The sequence below is a fragment of the Mauremys mutica genome, chromosome 9, assembly GCF_020497125.1.
Source record: "Mauremys mutica isolate MM-2020 ecotype Southern chromosome 9, ASM2049712v1, whole genome shotgun sequence".
NCBI lineage: Eukaryota > Metazoa > Chordata > Testudines > Geoemydidae > Mauremys > Mauremys mutica.
The window spans coordinates 99,687,898-99,708,311 of NC_059080.1; the positions used below are offsets into that span (position 1 = coordinate 99,687,898).

At 39.5% G+C, this 20,414-nt stretch overlaps 1 protein-coding gene across 3 annotated transcripts in view; it reads right to left on the reverse strand.

Annotated features, from left to right (window-relative positions):
- LRCH3 (leucine rich repeats and calponin homology domain containing 3) overlaps positions 1-20,414 on the reverse strand; it is a 103,071-nt gene that overhangs the window by 62,729 nt on the left and 19,928 nt on the right. For all 3 annotated transcript variants that reach the window (XM_045029143.1, XM_045029141.1, XM_045029142.1), the window contains exon 2: positions 793-937. In XM_045029143.1, the coding sequence (XP_044885078.1) occupies positions 793-937 (145 nt within the window). The remainder of the gene's footprint in view (positions 1-792; positions 938-20,414) is intronic.

Here is a 20,414-nt window from a genome sequence, read left to right on the forward strand (position 1 = left end):
CTGGTGTTAGTATCACTAGTGCTAATAATAATAAATGCCCTTTCATGTCTATAGAACTTTCCACCAGAAAATCTCAAAGCACGTTACAAACATTCATCAATCAATACCCTTATGAGGTAGATGTCACCATTTTATAGATGGGGAAAGTGAGGCACAAAGGTGCAGTGACTTGCCCAAGATCACACAGTAAGCCTGTGGTAGAGCTGGGACAAGAAATCAGATCTCCTGAGTCCCAATCCTGTGCTTTGTCTACAAGATCATCTTTCTTCTTTCATTACTTATAGTACCCAGAAAAGTTAATTTATCGTCCAGAACCTCAAGAGCTGTCATTTAAAGATCCCATAGGAAAGAAGAGACAACAAAAAACAAATCTCTTCACATTACAGACCTGCATGAAAAAAATCAATTGGAGAGAGACAGCAAAAGGAATCCAAACTAGTTAATGAGGACAAGTAGGCAATTTATCTTTCCTATGCCCTCAAATATTGGCCAGATGGGATATGTTTGAGATCACAAAGAAGGAGCAGTGGCTGCCAGGATTTGGAGCAAGCATGCAAAAGGAGATTTCAGGTAGTTAACACAAATCCAGAAGGGTCAAAAATTAAGATTATTACTATCTGATATCTCCTCATTGAGGTAATTGGTAGGGACTGGTCCAGAATGGTGATTCTGATAGCATGCAATACCAAGACACACAGGTTATAGACTATATTTGTGTTACCTTCTAATGCTCCAAAGGTTGCTAGAGTCTATAACATGGATATTAAAATCAAGATTTAAATGTGATGGTACCTGATATTTAGAAATGTTAAAGACTGTAGGTTCAGGATGGCCTCTGGGATGTAACGAATGCAGTTCTGGTACAAGTTAAGGCTCTCAAGGGAAACAAAGTGACAAGCTTCTGCAGGAAGTTCCGAGAGTCTGTTCCGTGATAAATCTGAAGGGAGGGGAAAAAAAGAAAAGAAGAGAGAAACAATCATCAAATGACCTTTGACTGAATTCTTTGGGTCAGGGATTGTCTCTTCGTATGTATGGACAGTACTTTGTACATTGTGGGTGTTATAAATATAAAATAATAATGGTCACCAGCATCAAGTCTATAAAAGGTGTATTATGTCAAATCATGTAGTTACAGTTTCTGGGTTTGTTTGTTTGATTGTTTTTAAAGGGTGAAAGGAAAATCTTGTGTTTATAAAGACCAAAAGACAGAGCCCAGAACATATGGTTTCCTTACACACCCTAACTCTTAACAATAATGTCTATGTACTACCAAAGGCAAGAGAGGTTGTTTGGTGTCAATCCTAATTTCCTTTAGAGAAGCTGCCTGTTTAACAAACTGCGTGACATTTCACCTCTCCAATGTCCAAACAAGGGCAAACATTTACCAAAGCAGAACTCTCTAGTCAACCCGAACTATTATTGTTCATGATAAAAAACAAATTTAATAACATTTTATTTATTCATTGTGAATTATAAAACATGCCCATCCTAGTCACATTAGAGTTAAAAGAACAAACACAAAGCTTACAAGGTAAACTGAACAACAGCAACTTTTTTATCCACATTAGGATCAACAGTTTCTATTTCTTTAACCTTCACAGAACCCACCCAACAATGCAGTCTGTTCTTGAAAGCCTGGCAAATCAAAAAGGCCTTGCAATGTGTCATGAAGGTCACTTTCAAAGTAGAGGGACATCCCTTACTGAAAATGCCCTGCCATCAGATTCTTCCTGGCTGAAACTGGAGGTTGTTGAGCCTGAGTGCCTCTGCTTATCTCAACTGCGCATATCTTATGATGAGAGGTGGCTTCTAAGGTAGACAGGACCCAACTAATTAGAGTTTTATACATCTAAACCATCACTTAGAATTATACCCAGAAAAACTGGAAGCCAATTCAGGTCATAGAGTACAGGAGTCGAGTGCCCCCTCTTCCCCTGCCTCTGAAGGAAGCACTGCTATTTAAGTGGGTCATTACATTCTGTGCAAGCTGAAGTTTCAGAATGGTCTTCAGGTATAATGTCATGTAGAGTGCATTACAGTAATCCAATCTCAAGGTATGATTATGGCTAATTGTAGCAAAGGCCACAATGGATATAAATGTTGCAGCCTTCATGATGCATGGATGGGAGAAAAAGAAAAGTCATGACAAATCTGCTACCTGGATATACAATTAAAACACCAAGGCTGTGAACGTAAGTGAGAAATAGCAGACACACACTCACATAATCAAAGGAGACTGAAGAACTGCTGCCCTTTCGTTCGGCTGCCTCTCATAGTCTAAAAGGATAACGTTAGTTTAAACTAGGTTGAATATCAGAGAGCTATGATATCAGTCATATTAAATCCTACTCTTGATTAGACATTGAGTGAATCACTCAAATACACATCCTGGTCCAATAAAACTGAAACAAAGCTAGGGGTATCTCACACACACACCAAAGGCAGCACACACCCCACAAGCCTCTCCCTAACAGCCTCTCACTGGGCAGCTGGGGCAACAAACTAGAACCCTGAAGAAGCTTGCAAATGAATCTTTGGGATAAACAAGTCAGGAAAGATAGGAGTCACAAATTAGCAACCCCATCCATTCCTGCAGACATGCCAATGACACTTTGTCTTCAATTGTATCAAAATATGCTGATACATCTAAAATAATCTGCAAAGACATCTGGTTATCCATTATGAGAAAGATCAACCAGCAAGGCAACCAGTGCATTGTTTGCATCCTATACAGGACTAAAGCTAGATTGATTGCAGTTTACGAAACTGGAAGACTCCAGCTACTGTGAGAATTACTACTATATAACTTTATCAATAACATTCCTCCTTCCCCCCCACCTCAGCTGGAAGATTCAATACAGGGTGATAACTGACATAATTCTTTCAGTCAAGAAACAGATTCTTGAGCAGCTGTCTAGTAAGAGATGTTGGCAGCCTACTTTTTCAAAGGGAAGTGACAATAATGGAACAGCTATCTCTACAGTGAAGAACAGGTCCAATTCACAGGTTGTTGCTCAACGCTTTTCCAGCCCCTCCAAACCCAGGCTGAAACTCAAGCAGGGAAGACTCCTTATTTGTCCCTGCCTTTCCTCCTTCCATCACTCTCTCCATCCATGGTTCTGCTACCAAGGGTGAGAGAATTCATAGCTAAGATTCCTCAAAATCAGACTGAATTAGCTTGAACATACCTGAAATAGTTGTGTTAGTCTGGTTCTGTAGAAGCAGCAAAGAATCCTGTGGCACCTTATAGACTAACAGACGTTTTGCAGCATGAGCTTTCGTGGGTGAATACCCACTTCTTCGGATGCAAGCCTTGCATCCGAAGAAGTGGGTATTCACCCACGAAAGCTCATGCTGCAAAACGTCTGTTAGTCTATAAGGTGCCACAGGATTCTTTGCTGCTTCCGAAGAAGTGGGTATTCACCCACGAAAGCTCATGCTGCAAAACGTCTGTTAGTCTATAAGGTGCCACAGGATTCTTTGCTGCTTCCGAAGAAGTGGGTATTCACCCACGAAAGCTCATGCTGCAAAACGTCTGTTAGTCTATAAGGTGCCACAGGATTCTTTGCTGCTTCTACTGAAATAGTTGACTCTGTACCCAAGCGGATACATCCTGGATTAACCATGCTCTTCAACACCTGGAACAATTCAGATGTTCAAGAATTTGTAGATGCTAATGGAATCAAATAAACTTCTCTATGCTTCCTGCAGTCATAGCATACCATTTCAAAAAGTCTTTATGCCATAAGCAATCAGACTTAGCATAAGACCCCTCCCAGTGATGCTCTAGCCCAGCAGCTCCCAAACTTCACTGGTGCATGTACAACCTTCTTAAAAATTGCTGTGAAATGAGTGATGGAACATCAAGCTCACTTAACACCAATGATTACAAGTACCACATTTTGGGGTCCCCTGCTCTAGACATTTCCCCTTCCAAAAGTTCTTGTTCTTTTCTCCCACAGTTTGTTTGCTTCTCGGTAGTATTTCTTTTTGAAAAATGATAGCAACCAAGTAAGAAAACTTGGCAAAAGCTATATAACTGCTACAGATACATAATACTCTGTATTACCCAAAACTATTACATCCCCATTGGGAACCTGTCTGCTCCAATATTGTACTAAAAATGTAACATGAGAAAAGCTATTTCCAAACAAATAAAGTATCTCAACACAACAGAAAAATTTCATAAACTGGGCAATGAGGGTAGCCAATTATGTTATTAAAAATCACTAAAATCTGCACTACACTACAAATATTTTAGATACACAAACTTGCCATATGCTAAAGCACAACTGCACTGTGACATTCATAACATATGAAAAGGAAGGTCAAGTTGCCTGCAATTACTAAAAAGTTCAAACAAGAAATAGGAGCAGAGTATAATTAAAAGAAATACAAACATGATACCTGTTTAAATATCCACTCATTCCAGGAGCTAAAATAGCTTTTGTCCAATCTAGTCCCTTTAAATAATTACTACAAAATCAACATAATCTACAAGGTTTAAGACTGTGTTCATGTTTCTTGGGCAAACCCACCACCGCCACTGATCCCACTGTCATCATCTCAATCACATACTCAACTCCTTCCAACACACATTTATTTCTTTTCCTCCTTCACACAGCTGTGCTGTCAAGAAGATTTTAATAACCAGTCATTTAAAAAAGGAAACAGTGCTCTCAATTAACAAGTCATATTTTCTGGCAGAAGAGACCAGGCAACAATGGAATGAGTTTGACAACTGACGTGAGAAGTCTCGATTACTCTGGTTGCATTTGAATTTTACTAACCAGCATTTAAAACACAAATCAAAACAGGCTTTATTTGTGGTTCAGATCACAAGCATATGAGTAAATAGTACAGAATACTGACGTTCTGAAGAGCTTTGTTTCCATATTTTCTGAAGGAGGAAGTCATTGCAAAAGCATGATTAAGTGTGAAGAATAAGGAATCTTGCAAAATACATTCAAAGTTAGTAAATTAGTTCACAGCATGACAGAGCCACCAAAGCATGTGTAAAGCAAAGGCTTCACATTTTTCAAACAAGGCTTGCCTAAATTTAGTGTAACTTTTACAACTCTACATATCTCAGCACAGTAGGAATTCAATAGAAATCTGATCAACTGGATTTATTTTTACAAGACCTTCAGAATATAATTGAGTTGAGGTAGAAGTATGGACTCTAAATCATCAAAAGAAGGCCTGATGAATTAAAGATTAGTTAATGGGGCAGCAGCGGTTTTACTCAAATGGAAGTCCTCAGTTTGCCATCCTCTGCTCCAGGCTTGCTTTATAGAAAGTCCAGAAGGAGCCTCAGCAAGGGCAGAAAGACATCAAATATTGCGAGGGGAGAAAGGCACTGCCACAAGAAGAGTTCAAGATGACTGTAAAATAGGAACTGCTTAATTGGACAAAGCACCTCAAGAACCTGACAGAAGAAAAGTTATAGCAGATAATCAAAATGACCATTTGTGAATGTGAAAACTGCAAATGAAGTGTTTCACTGGCTAATTATGAAGGCCCAAAAAGTGTATATACAATACCTCTTAATTTAAAATTCCAGGTAATCCAAACAGCTCAGTGTCCCCATCTCCTTAGCTTTGTCAGTTAAGTGGAATTTTGCACTTTGTATGGTGGCATAATTAGTCTAATTGGCCGATTCCTCTGAAAACTACCCTCTCCCCTCTGGAGCAATCAGACCAATAAATAGTTTAGGCAATACAATAGTCCTATTATGAAACAATTTAACAAAACAAAATCCCTAAGTGAAGAGAACAGCTCTAGCAAAAATAGGAGAGAAGAGTTATAAAGAACAATGAAGTGACTGGTCATACACGTATTACAGTTGATTTTCAGTATAGCACTTCATGGTACTTTTCCAAAAGGGAAAAGTATGTGTGTGTAAGAACACAGACAAAGGCGAAGGGATTTTATTGGGGGGGGGGAAGTGTCCTAAAATCTCAAATACTCTCTTCTGCTGAAGATGACATAAAAATGAAGTGGAAGTAGCACTGGAGAAACAGAGACTGCAGAAATTACATTGCCACCTCTCTAATCTGCACATCACAAAATTCACACAAACAGCTGGCTCCCCATTTCTCAGCAAAACTTTTAATGACGGAGTGTTTTAGGATAACCTTGTTATTACTAAGACCTCAGTATTTTTACAAGACACACTGCAATACTTCTACTTATACAATAGTTTCATTTATTAAGTGACAATAGTCAAATTAAGCAAGCAAAATATATTTTATAATGCATTATCTCTACTTAATTTAATGTTTGTTCACTTCCTTATTTGACAAAATTCAGTAAATGTAATAAATAGACACTGAGATAAATTAGGTGAGTTTCACTACCCATCAATTCTTCTATAATAGATCAAAGAGTAACTGCTCATCAATTATTGTGACTATATTAGCAAAATATGGCTACCATACTTTGGAATGGGAATTACTTTTATTCAGGTTACCTTTCATGGATTAGAATTGCTGTTCTCATAAATCTGCCATACAATAGGATCTTCTAGCTTGCTAAAAATAGGTCAGTTTTCTGGGAAGATCATGTGGGACTTTAGCAAAAGGGAAATGTTCTTTGGAAACTAACTTCTTTGTGAAAGATAAAAACCTATCCATATGAATAAAAAATAAAGTTTCATAACAGGGTGAGACTGATAAGTGTTTTCCATATTAATCAGGGTCTTCTCTTGAAAGGCAAAACATCCAATTTTACACGTGACATGCAGACAATATATTTACAGTTGCTTCATGTATATTAGACAAAAGCTCTCTACAGTCAAAGAAGAATGGCATAAAGATATCAAAATATTTTAGTGCAGGATGATTCTCTTTTAAAGGCAAGAGGATGGTCTGCTTTGTCTAAAACATCAGTAAACAAGAATACATGCAGCAGTATGTCAGGCAGTTCACAAGCATTCTCAAATAAGTCTAGTCCAGGGGTTCTCAAACTTAATTGCACCACGACCTGCCTCTGACAACAAAAATTACTACATGATCCCAGGAGGAGGGACTGAAGCTTGAGACCACCCAACCCCCACCACCCCAGGCCTGTAACCTGAGCACCATCGCCCAGGGCTGAAGTCCTTGGACTTTAGCCCCAGGCAGTGGGGCTTGGGCTTCAGCTTCAACCCCAGAAAGTCTAAGCCAGTCCTGGTGACCCCATTAAAAAGGGGTCACAAACCACTTTGGAATCCTTACCCACAGTTTGAGAACTGCTGGTCTAGACTAAAGTGAACAACCTAAGGGACACAATGCTATAGACATTATAAACAATAAAGGTAAGATGACAAGAGCTATCATTTCAGCAGACAAATGATCAACAAAATATATATGGTAGACGGCTAGTACAAGAGAAGAGGGGAAATAGCAGGGTGAACGAACATCTAAAAGGAAACACAGTATAGTTGTTCTGTGAGGAATTATATGTTCAAAGTCTGGAACTACATGAAATAACTTTGGTTCCCTCGTGTTTACATCTTTTAAGACCATGACTGACTCAATATTTCCACAATGGTGACAGTAATTAGGAACAGACCCTACTGTTACCAGCTTCTCATAAAACTTGAATGTATAACTTTCATGCACTAACTGATGTACCCTGCAGATGAATTCAACTGTTGATCTGAACAAACTCATTTGTGACCATTTCTCCAAGGAGCCAGCCTGCTCCTTTGGGGATTATCTTCCTAGATTATAACATCCTCTAGATTGGTCACAAATTGTCCCTTTTGAAGAATATCTTTATGTTTGGTAGTTCAATTTTGATACAGTATCTTTAGAACAAAACTATCAAATCCATTACTGAAATTACTAATGTTTCTTTGGTCCAGCTGTAAATAAGCATTATGGATTTTTTGTTTATTTTTAATTCTTTCTACCAGCTTGGGAGGATCATTGGGTACAGTGAACTGTGTCCTTAGGATTTTTATGGATTATTTTTATAATATGGAACAAAAAGAAGGAGTGCATAATCCTAACAGGATGAATCTATCCGATGCTATGGCACCAATTCCTCTCCCTTCTGTAGCAGAATGGGAGATTACTGTTCTGAATGGTATAAACCTGATTCGGTAGATCTCAAATGTGAGGACACTGTTTTTTGGTCTCTGAACTCACCCACTCATGAGAGTCAGTCTGAGAGCTATTCAATCTGCTAGAACTTTTTTCCTTTATCTTATAAGCATTAGGAAGGTCTCAATTGACAATATCCAGTTTCACACATGGAAGATTTCCTGACACAAGAGGACTGATCTCATTTCTTCCTGCTTGCTTCATACTGCAGCAACATTTTTAGTATTAATTCCTATTTTTAAAAACCAAAATCTAACACTAACACCTTCAGTGTATTCTAGGGTAACCAGATGTCCTGATTTTATAGGGACAGTCCTGATATTTGGGGCTTTTTCTTACCCCCCACTCTCTGTCCCGGTTTTTCACACTTGCTGTCTAGTGTATTCAGAATTTCTCTCCCTGACTCAACTCCTCCCCATCAATCCCACACAAGCATGAACGTTCTTCAAGTGCTTTCCTACCAAGGTTAGACATATCACTTGTCCACATCATTTAGTATGAGAGACTCTGCAAGTTCTTGACATTTATTTGAAATGGAATTCAAGGCATGACTGGCAGAATCTGACACAGTGTTTAACCATTCATTAATTCTTAGTTCAGCTAATTTTGTCTAGATATTGCACAGGTCTGAGTGCAATATTACACATCACTCATGCTGCAATACATTAACAGTGGTCACACTCAATGTTCCTTCCAAACGCAGAATTTTTATGTCTCAGTAACAAACTGACAAATGGCCTTTAATTTTTAATTTTCCGTTCTAGATGTTTCACAGTGTTAGAAAGACAGGATTCACACATCTGGTCTGTTCTTTGTGGAAACTGTGTTCTCGTTTTGGCTAGAACAATTTCCTTGCTCTTTTTGCAGATGATGGGTGTTACATATAAATTCCTGATGTGTGAACTGACCACAGAAAAGGAGGATTGAAATGGGCAAAATACCTGTTACTAAATCTCCTTTTAAAACTGCTACACAATCCTGCCTCAAGAGTCTCTCTGATCTTTCAAAGCAGCAAAAGTCCTGTGGCACCTTATAGACTAATAGACGTATTGGAGCATGAGCTTTTGCAGGAATACATGATCAAATCTTTTTTGAAAGAGAAAAAAGATGCGACAGCACAAGTACAGCTTCCTCACAAATCATTTAAGTCCACCATTTGGCTCTTGCATTTGATGATTGAAAAAAAAAAAGAAGCTCTTCTTCCTTAGTAGCAGATTTTGAAAATGCTCAAAGCTGAGTGCTCATGTTTATAATGAACAGGTGACAGTTGCCAACATAATATGATACTATAGTGTATACAGTCCATTAGTAAAAGTTCTGATTTGTAATCCTGTAGTAAATGTCACATGCAAATAGCTTCTTACTTGTCTAGTAGTCCATATTATTGAAATAGATATTTTTCTCGATAGTATGTACAACATTTTGAGAACCTTCGCTAATGGACTGTATATGCTGCAATGCCTAATCACAAGAGCCAGTTACAGGTGTTTTAGTGGAACAGGCAAATAATTCAGAAAGTACTGGATTTATCTCCCTGTCTATACTTAATATTGGTAATGAAAATATTGATGTTTATTCATTTGGGGCACTCTTCCAATATTGGTCAGTCCTGAAGGACAACTGAGAAACAGAAGTGTTAACTTGGAATATTTGTTTTGGCTTTAAATTTCTCTCTCCTCCATTTAGACTCTTGTAATGGAATATTTTACAAAAATATGTTTTGTTTTGAGTTATTGTATTTAATTTTTTTAAAGTAATGAGTATTAATGGAAACAGTTTCTGCTGATTAGCAGCAAAATTTGACCCACATTAGAACAGCTGGAGCTTTGGACCAGATATTTGTATGTTGCAAAAAATACCTAACTACGAGCAGGGTTGTAAATTTAGGCCCCAATCTTGCAAGCTGCTCCATATGGGCAGATCCCTGCCTCTGCACAGAGTCCTGCTGAATATATAAATTGCCATACTAGATCAGATCAGTGATCCATCTAGATCAGTGTCCTGTCACACTGACAGTGGGTAGTACTAGCTGCTTCAGAGGAAGGAACAAGAAACCTTGCTGCAGGCAGTTAGTAATAATCTGACCACAAGTTACTGACTTCAATGGTTTACTCTGCAAGATATATTGTATAATTACAACACAATTAGGTGCTGAATAGAGCAATGTGTAATTAGGAATAATTACATTTCTCTTGTGTTTCAATTAATTAGAACAATTTTATACTGGCTCATTTATGAATAGGTGTTGACCATAAATATAATTTAGTAATAGGCACACAGCACTTTATATCTTCAAAGTACAGTATTATAGCAGACTGTCAGGTTTGCTATAGTTAAGGTTAAAACCAGCTTTCTGTTTCAAGTAAATACTAATACCTCCTCCCACTACTCAGAAACTAAGAGACCACCTATGCAGAAGGAACAATTGTGCTGGGGAACATGATGAAAACATGACAGTGCCCCCACCAGCGTGATTAAGACAGTTCTCTCTCTGCTGGAAGACTGGATTGAACTATGCCTTAGCTGCTTTTGGGGACTAGCATTTTGTAACCATGTGCCTCCAACATGCTGGTACCTACAGCATTATGGGCTTTATGTCTTACCCTGTTTTACAGATAAGGAAAGTGAGGCAGAAAGGTTAAGTGATTTGCCCAAATGGAAACTGCAGCAGTGCTGTGATTGGAACTCAGTAGTGACTAGCTCCAAGTCCCATGATCAATCCTCTATACTACAGTGCATTAATACTATAGTGCATTAAAAATGTATTGTGTAGTGTGCCAGTCATAAGTTTAACACATATATACTTTTATATTTTAAATACCCATTTGCTGGTTTACCTTATCAAAGGCAGAGCAAATTGTGATGCTTATAATTACCTTCTATTATAAACCCCTAATACTACCACTTTCCATTATAAACCCCTATTTTTCAGTAGCTTATAAACTTTTTGACAAACTAACTGTCCATGCTTCAATTTTCCATGTTTGCTCTTTGCCCTGGCTGAATTTTTGTTTCAGACATTTCAGCACAAACGGTTCAGTAGTTATGCCAATGTTGAAACAATTGCCAAACATTTTTTTTTAAGAGCTCTAGTGCCTCCACTGTCTGGAGATACTGTTGAGCACAGAGATAAGTCCTAGAGTCAGGGTGGTGCCTATTACTCTATGAAAATCTATCCAGATTTGGCTAAATCATAAACCTATGGAAAATAATCACTTGTACGTGTGACGCTTGCTCCACTCTGGCTGTTAAAGCAGTGTTTTCTGAATGATGGGTGCCAACCCACCAGGGGTCACAGATGAGTCACCACGTCTAGAGCTAGACTAACCCAACCCTGGGCCCTAGGCAAGCGTGCACTTCTCTTGGTCCAGTGCAGAGGGGAGGCCCCACCCTGCAGGGCAGCTCCTGTCCCAACTTTTGACATCATGGAAGGATGGTAGGCCCCATGGTGGAGCTGTAACCCCAAGCACCAGGTTCAATGGCTGGAGCAGGAAGCTGAGCCTAGCCCCATGGGAGAGGAGCCGCTGTTGTGGGGCAGGCTCCCTCTTTGACCTCCTACTTCCCTCTCGGGGCCTCTTCTCTACAATGAGCTGGGATTAGGTTGCAGTGCTGGGGCAGAGGGTGCATATATGTAATGGCAGATCCAAAAGCAAAAACAAAAAGCCCTCAAACAAACACAAAATGAACAAAAGTCGTCTTAGTAAAAAGTTGGGGAACCACTGTGCTAAAATCTCTGAACACTCTATTTACACAAAGCATGCTCTAGACCTCATTGACCTTCTCTATACAGAAAATGCTCCCTGGCCCACACATCCTGAACACCAGACAAGACACAGAAATAACTCTTCTTTTAAGTCAGGGGAAGGAATGCTGAATTGGAAACCAGGGGGAACTGAGTTCTAGTGCTAGTGCTTCTGACTGGCTTAGGTGCTGGAACTAGGGGTGTGGGGGATGCTACAACACCCCCTGGCTTGAAGTGGTTTCCATTAGATACAGGGTTTACAGTTTGGTTCAATGGCTCTCAGCACGCCCACTATAAAAATTGTTCCAGCCCCCCTGCTGACTGGTGTTAATTCTGTGCCCTCCACAGCCCTTGTTGAGCAAAGCCATATACTCCTATCTTAGGAGAAAGCCAAGCATCATTGTGCCAGTGAGGTAATCAAGAAGTTGTACAATCTCTGCAAGCAGAACTGGGAATAGACCATTGTCTCTAATATGGCAGACATATAGCCATGCAGGGCCAACAAGGGGGAGGGGGGAGAGTACAAATTACCAGGGCCCGGCAGTCCGGAAGGGGGCCCAGGGCCTGGCTTTGTCGGCCCTGTTTAGCCAGTCCGCCCTTGCTGGGGGGCCTGAAAAAAATTTTTCACCGGGGCCCGAACCCACTCTCAGCAGCCCTGTAGCCATGCTGCCTTTCACAATTAACATACTGTATCTATGACCTCGAGAGACACCCACTCGCACCTGAATATCCAGTAGCCCAGTGGTGAGGGCATTCACCTGGGTTATTGCCTATTCTGTGGGGAGGGTCTCTCTCTCTCTCTCTCTCTCTCTCTTTTTTCACAAAATTTTTCAAAAAGTCTCTGCTTCACTCCATATCAGAACAAAAACAAATTTCAAAACCTCCACTTTTTTGTGTGTGAGAACTGGAATTCTTGTTTTCTGACCAGACCTACTCATTATTAAACCAATACAATTTATGTACAAAAATCAATAAAGGTAAGACGTCTCATCCAATTAGGCATAGATATTACTGTCCTTTATATAACGTTATTAGGGAAAACTCTGCAATACCCAGCACCAAAAGAGTAACACATGGATGCAGTTGCAACATCAACTCTGATTTTCCTTCTTTTTGTTGATTTAATCATTTTAATGTAGGTTTTTCTGTGGTATAACCTCCTCTTTTCCACATTAGTGAAAACCTCCTGGGTGTACAGTGAAAAATACTGACTACCATATGTCACAAACCTATATTTTATAGCGCATATATATCGCAGTTTGAAGATAAGCTGTAGTTGAAAGTGGAGAATGCCATTCACAAAGTAACTAACTCAGCCATCAATATTAATAGTAGTAGAAGAGGTAAACATCCCAAGCAGAATCATAACTCAGGAGAAATGCTATTTCTCTTCCTTGAGGAATAATACAGTTTTCCATTGTCAAAAAATAATATGGTTTCCTGTTTGCTAAAGGAAGAAAGGGTGAATGGGATCTACATAACAAAGCTAGAGCAACTGTATAACTGCTGGCAAGCACAACAGACAAGGGTATTGAACTGTGGTCCTTATAAGGAAAAGAAAACTGCTAAAAGTCTTTAGACATCATTTGCTTATGTTTCAGTAGGACCTGGAACAGGAAAACCAGCAACCTGGATGAGTTGAACAGTTCTGCAGAAATTTACTTTTCACTCAGGTTCCCTTACGTGCACACTTAAAACAACACACACAGAGCTTTCCTTAGACTAGCACAATTATTTTATGGTTATGGGCAGGGCTTAATCCCAATCTTTTGCTCCCTAGGGATGTGTGTTTTGCACAGGGAGCATGTGCCTTTAAGAATGGGGAGTGGGTGGAGCAAAGAAAATGTTTCAGGCTGAATTGCAACAACCCCTTCAAATTATTAGGGTGCAGAGTTCAGTAGCACCAAGAGAGATTTCTGAGCAAGACCGACAGACGATCTGAACGCTGGGCCTCAGAAGTGAGCTACATAAAGAACAGGATACAATAGGAGAATTTTACAAGTGAACTTCTAATTTGAGGCTTTCGACTGCTGCTCTTTACTATACAATCTGAGCGCAGTGACATATCAGACCATCCCGAGAATGTTTTTTATGTCTTGAAATGATACAACAGTGACAGTTTAAGTGATGTGATGAGTATCAGTAGTGGAGAACACTGCTTAATCCTAACCTTTCCTTATGAAGGTGGAAGTTACAAAATTTAATATTTGCTGTACCTCCAGGAACTGGAGTTTTCTTTCATGGAATTCCAGCAAAACCTCTTTCCACTAGCAGTTTAATAGTTTCATTCCTTTCCCTCACTGAATATGGCTCCTAGCCAACAGTTTGATGATTTTTTTGTCTTCATGCAGCACTAAAACACTGAGCCAAGTTAGCTAAAATAAACTGAAGTAGGAGAAGTAAATTAAAAGAAAGCTTCACTGTGAAATGAACCAGAGGTCCCAGGCTCACAAAGAGAACAGGTTATTTTCTTAGCTGGAAGGCTGAGCTGCAGTCCTTCCTGTTATTCACGGCTTTTACTGTTACTTGGGCATAAAATGACTGGAAAACAATCTCAAGAAAACAAGCTCGTAGACCTCATCTACACACAAACTTGCAACACTTTAGTTAAAGCAGTGCAAACCCCCGTGTAGACCCTCTTATTTTGGTTTAAAAGTGGCTTATTTTGATTTATCTTAAATCTATTCTTAATCTGTTTAAGATATATTGAAATAAACCTAGTTTAAGCCAAAATGAGAGGTATGTCCATAGCTTTTTGGATCCATTTAGTGAAACTGATTTAAAATTACACCTTAAGATAAACTGGGGCAACTCTGCATGCCGACAAGTGATTAGCCCCTTTCTCAGGTGGCGGGGAGGGAAATTATTTTAATAATGTCATTTTTGCAAGAATTTCAAGGAGTAAATTATTTGGAAATAAATACTGGACAAAATTAAATGTTCTTTTAGCCTTAAACTAAGGGGGGAGGGATTGCTCAGTGGTTTGAGCATTGGCCTGCTAAACCCAGGGTTGTGAGTTCAATCCTTGAGGGGGCCACTTAGGGATCAGGGGCAAAATTAGTACTTAGTCCTGCTAGTGAAGGCAGGGGGCTGGACTCAATGACCTTTCAGGATCCCTTCCAATTCTATGAGATAGGCATAACTCCATATATTATTTTGATTATTACCATCACATCAAAAACTTTAAGAAGATTAAAATAATCTTGGTTGGTAAGAGTTTTTCTGCAATAGCATTAGTTTAGAATCATAAAAACTATATCAGGTTTTCTAAAATAGATTTGAACACCTCAATTCTAGAATGCATAACATGAAATTCTATATTTAAAATGTAACCCTTGTCCTTCAAATACTTTCCACCTCATCGCTCCCGCATGTGTTTTCCCTTCCTATCCTATTTAGGATACAAAGTCCTCAGAACAGGGATCTATTTCTCCAATTCATATGTGCAGTGCCATTGCATAATTAAGGTACTCTAGAATGAACACTAATAAGCAGATGCACTCCCAGTCTCATGTGACACACAGTGCTCTCCTCCTGACTTCTCCTTCGGTGGGCCTGGGCTGCTCCTAAATGTCTGCTCCTCCCTTGGCCCCTCTATCCCAAGCATCCCCCTCACATCATCCAGACCACCCCCCATCTCCCGAACCACATTATCGTTTTCTGTGTGTTCCGACAGCTCCTCTCTTCCCCAGACCCACTTCAAGAGACCTGCTGCCCCCATGACTCTGCACCAGACCGCAAGATGATATGAGGGCAGGGTGGGCTTGGCAGTCACTCCATAATCACTACAGATATGCTTATGACTGAGATGATGTGCGTTTTAAAAAACTCATTTCCACATATTTCAGTTCTCAGAGGATATAAGATTCAATTTCACTAATACAAGGAGATCAGTGTTTTAAGGCTGAATTCACTCCACTCCACCTCTACCAAACTGGTTAAAGTTCTATATTTGCTCAAAAGTCAGGCTCTTTTCACATGCACATTTTGTCTAAATACATATTTTTTTGAGGAGATGTTAAAACCGACAATGGATAGTCAGATTGCCGAGGAAAAGTTTCAGATACAACCAAATTCTAAAGTCTTTCTATTAAAAATTATGAAAAAGAAACCAACCAGAACTGCACAGAAAATGCAAAGGTCCTAAAAACTAAGTGTGACATTTTACATGAAAGGACCATGTATTTATCAAGAAAAAAAAGGAATTAACGCTCAGTTTTAGAATGCAACTCTATGTGGCTGCTACCCGGGTGTCTCCATAATTATGACACTACAGGATACTGCTTATCAGACTGCATAAGTAGGTCACCAGATCTGTCTCATTCCATTGCAGACACTAGCAGATGTCTTCAACAATATGGTATTTTACTGAGGGGAAAAAATAGCAGTCAAAAGGCTTATTTATGTTCTTTAATGGACTTCTTGAGGCCATCCCACATGCTGACATCATTCTAAATAAATAGAGCCTATTATGCTTTACATACACAGTGCTGCCATTTCTAATAGGACAATTATTGCCAGAATGCTAGAGAAAGCTGAAAGTATGCCAAGTCATCTGTATAATACAAGCCACTTCAACGATGAGACATAAATTAACAATATAGGATATGTATGAAGAATATCCTATGTCAAACAGAGACGATAAACTAAGGCAATTGCCAAAGCATATCAAATAAATGTAGACTCTGGAAGCAATAAGGGTCCCCTTCGTTCTAAAGAACACAAAAGGACAGATTTATGTAACAATTAACAGACTATGGGGTCAGCTGCCAAAGTTTAGTACCATGTCCTCATACAGAATATTTTAAAGCTAAATTTGTTTTTTAAATGTTATTATCAAAATAATTGCTACATTCTCAATAATACACTGAATAGACTTACACCTATCCTAATGGTTCTCAACCTGCAGCCCAATCAGCACACACGTGTGGCCCATGTGACATCCTCAGGGCCATACAAGTACAGTTGAACCTGGTTATGTTGCCAGCCTAGGGGTTTGCCAAAAAGCGTCGAGATAACCGATGATCGAGATAAACGAAAACCAATATGGCAGCAATATATTAACATGTGCTTGAAATTTCTTTATGTACATGATGTGTGTTAATAAATGAGATGAAGCGATCGGCATGCTATAAAAATGTACATACATGTTTGCTAACAACAAAAGGCATATGTGCACCAACTAACAGCAGAGATTTACCAGTATACAATACAAACCACCGTCGATTCTCGATACAAACCTTTATTATATTCTCCAACATTGCAAACACAAAGATCGCTCACAAAAAACGTGCGGGGTGTAGTTTGTTTTTACAAAAAGCTAACCAGTGTCAAAATTAAATTCGCGAGTCATTTCACTCTGACACAGCTCTGAAAAAGCAGCAAAGAATCCTGTGGCACCTTATAGACTAACAGATGTTTTTGCAGCATGAGCTTTCGTGGGTGAATACCCACTTCTTCGGATGCAAGTGACTTCATCTTCTTTGTCATTGCCGCATGCAGATGTGCTTGCCTGTGCTGACTGCACACTTGATACAATGTCTTCATCGGTGATCACGCCATCAGTAACGACGTCTTTGTCGATTTCTATGTAATCTCGGAATTCCTGGACAGTGATGGCTAACTCCTGTGCCTCCTCTTCCAAGATAGCATCTGTAAGGCTTGATTTTCCCGCCACTTCCGCGAGTTCTTCTGCGGCTGCACGGCACTGTGCCTGAAACTCATCATCAGAAATATCCTGAATGACGCAGTGCATCCAGCAGTTTGAGATTGTTTCCTTCTTCACATCATTCCAGGCTGATCTCAGGAAGTTCATTGCATCTAGAAGGGAAGGGGTGTACTGTGCCTTCTTTTCATCATGGAGCAGGTATTGGCGCATCAACATTTTCCTGTAGTACACCTTAAGCACTTGGATTATCCCCTGGTCCATTGGTTGGAGCTTACTCGTTGTGTTAGGTGGGAGGTAAAAGATCTTAATGGCCTTGAGACCAGGAACATCCGGATGAGCTCTACAGTTGTCCACGATCAGTGCCACCTTCCTTTTCTCTGCTTGGAACTTCCTGTCCCACTTTTTCACCCATGCACTGAATAGATCTCCTGTGATCCAGGCGCTTGGCTGGCCATCGTAATCACATTGGAGAACTTTGGTCTGCTTAAAGCATCTGGGATTCTTGGACTTTCCTATAACGTAGAGCGGGAGTTTTTGGCTTCCATCCATGTTAGCAGCAACTAGCACTGTAAGTCGGTCCTTCGACTTTTTTCCACCGTGACAAGCCTCCCCACAAAACGCCATAGTCTTGTCTGGAAGGCATTTCCAAAACACCCCAGTTTCATCAGCATTAAAAATGTTTCGAGTCTCATAGGTATCCAAAATTGTGCGCATTTGAGTCTTCAGCCATGAATCCACTTGTTCCTGTTGAACCGCAGCGCTCTCTCCACAAATTGCTTTGAAGACAATGTTGTGCCTCTTTTTGAAACGATCCAGCCACCCCTGACTTGCTTTAAAGTCAGGGTGTCCTAGCTTTGCAGCAAGGATGTCCGCCTTCTCCATCAGCAAGGGACCATTGACGGGAAGGTTTGTTGCTCGCGTATTTGTGAACCATTGAAACAGTGCATCGTTGACATCTTTGTGCTCAGCCACTCTAAGTTTTTTTCTTGCTGGATCAAAGACAGACTTCTCGTACATTTGCTTTATCACGTCGGCCTTCTTTTTCCATCCTGAAATGGTGTTTGCTGGAATGCCATGCTGACGACTAAGGTCTGCCGGTTTTGTTCCTTTTTCTAGCTGCAGTATGATTTCATACTTTTTCTCTATTGACTGATTGTCCAGTTTTCTCTTAACACCTCCAGACATTTTTAGAAGGGAAAAAATAAACAGAATAGCTACAGCATGTTATCCTTCAGACAAGATCAACAAGAGTGAGTGAACTGGCATGGGAGTGAACGACCATACGGACCATGATCACGTGCTACGTGAACTCAGCACATGCGCAGTGAACCAAGTACGATCATTTTTATTTATATACTAATATATAAGACGCACGATTGGTCATGGGGATCGAGATAACGGACGTTAAGTGGCAAATTTGGCCTCTTTTGTGCTCGAGATATTAGGGTACGACGACATAAAAGAACCGACATAACCGATGAGAAAATGCTAAGACAAAGAGAGAATTTGGCGGTTCCACTTCTAAAACGTCGACTTAATACGATTGGCAAGTTAACCGAGGTCGAGATAAATGGGTTCAACTGTAGTATATATATTGGGTGGATGAGGCCCACTTAAGACACAGAGAGTTGCTTATGTGGCCCACAATGATAAATAGGTTGAGAACCACCGTATCCTTTCATAAACATCCAACATTAAAATGAACCTTTAGCAGCATATATCACAAACAGTGACAGTCTCCTTTTTAAAACATTACTGATGGTGGGCTTTAAAAAAAATCCTTGTTTAGGAGAACAGATGATTCAAGGCCTGATTTCACCTCTAGGGGAAATGAAGCTCAGAACAGAATTGTTACTATGGGAGCTGTTTGATTTCTCATGTGAAATGAGTTGATGGTGTCACTTCAGGTCCTAGAGGGCAGGATTCCATGCCACAAAAAACATGACTGCAATTAGAACAACTGGTTCAGCAGGAATAGAAGAATAGAATAGAAGAATAAGGAAAATGAGAACTCTAGTCTCCTTGCTAAAGATGCTCCCTTGAAGTCAAGGTTATGACACACTTGGAGTGATGAGAGGAAAGACACATGGGCTATGTCCATGCTCTGCTTGCTCTGTAGATAAACGACTTCGGTTTCCATAGCTGTCAATCAGGCACCTTTCATAAGTACCGTTTTCACTACTATTCTAGTTTAATATTATAAAAGCAAATTAGAAGTAAAATAAAATACAATTCTTCAAATATTTTTTTTAAAACAAAAGCCCAGAGTAACACTATTGAAATACAAAATTGAAGGGGAATTAGTTCATGCATTCCAAAATATGACATCAGTATAATGACTCTAGAAAAACATACTAATGATCCTCAGCAACTTGATACCCCATTGCAGGTCCACTGCTAGAGAAATACTAGACGGTGCTGAAACAAAGCAGGGTTTCAATTTACAAGTGAGCTATGGAATTAAGCTAGAAGTGAGAGGAAGTGTTCAGTAAATGAACTCAACATTTCCCCCCCACCAACAAAGAAGTTACTTTAGGTTAAACAAGACTTATCACTTCAATCACAGCAACTTACATTTAGACCATATGAATTTTTGTTTTTTACTTGTCATTTCGAAGTAGAAATTATTCAAAACTTATTAAATTTACTTGGTTTAACTAAATGTCACATGACAGATGTGAAAACGTACAGTAGGAAAGGACAGCTATATTGGCATTTATCGAACACCTGCTCATTGTACAAGCCTCTAAACCCATACACAACTTTAAAAATTGAGAGTTAATACCAAAAACTTATCACAAAGTAAACAGAAAAATCCTAGATTCAGTATCAACTCAAATAATTCAAGTCCCATCCAAAACCTCATGCAGACATACACCTGTATAAACAGATAGCCAACAATCTCAAGCTCTGG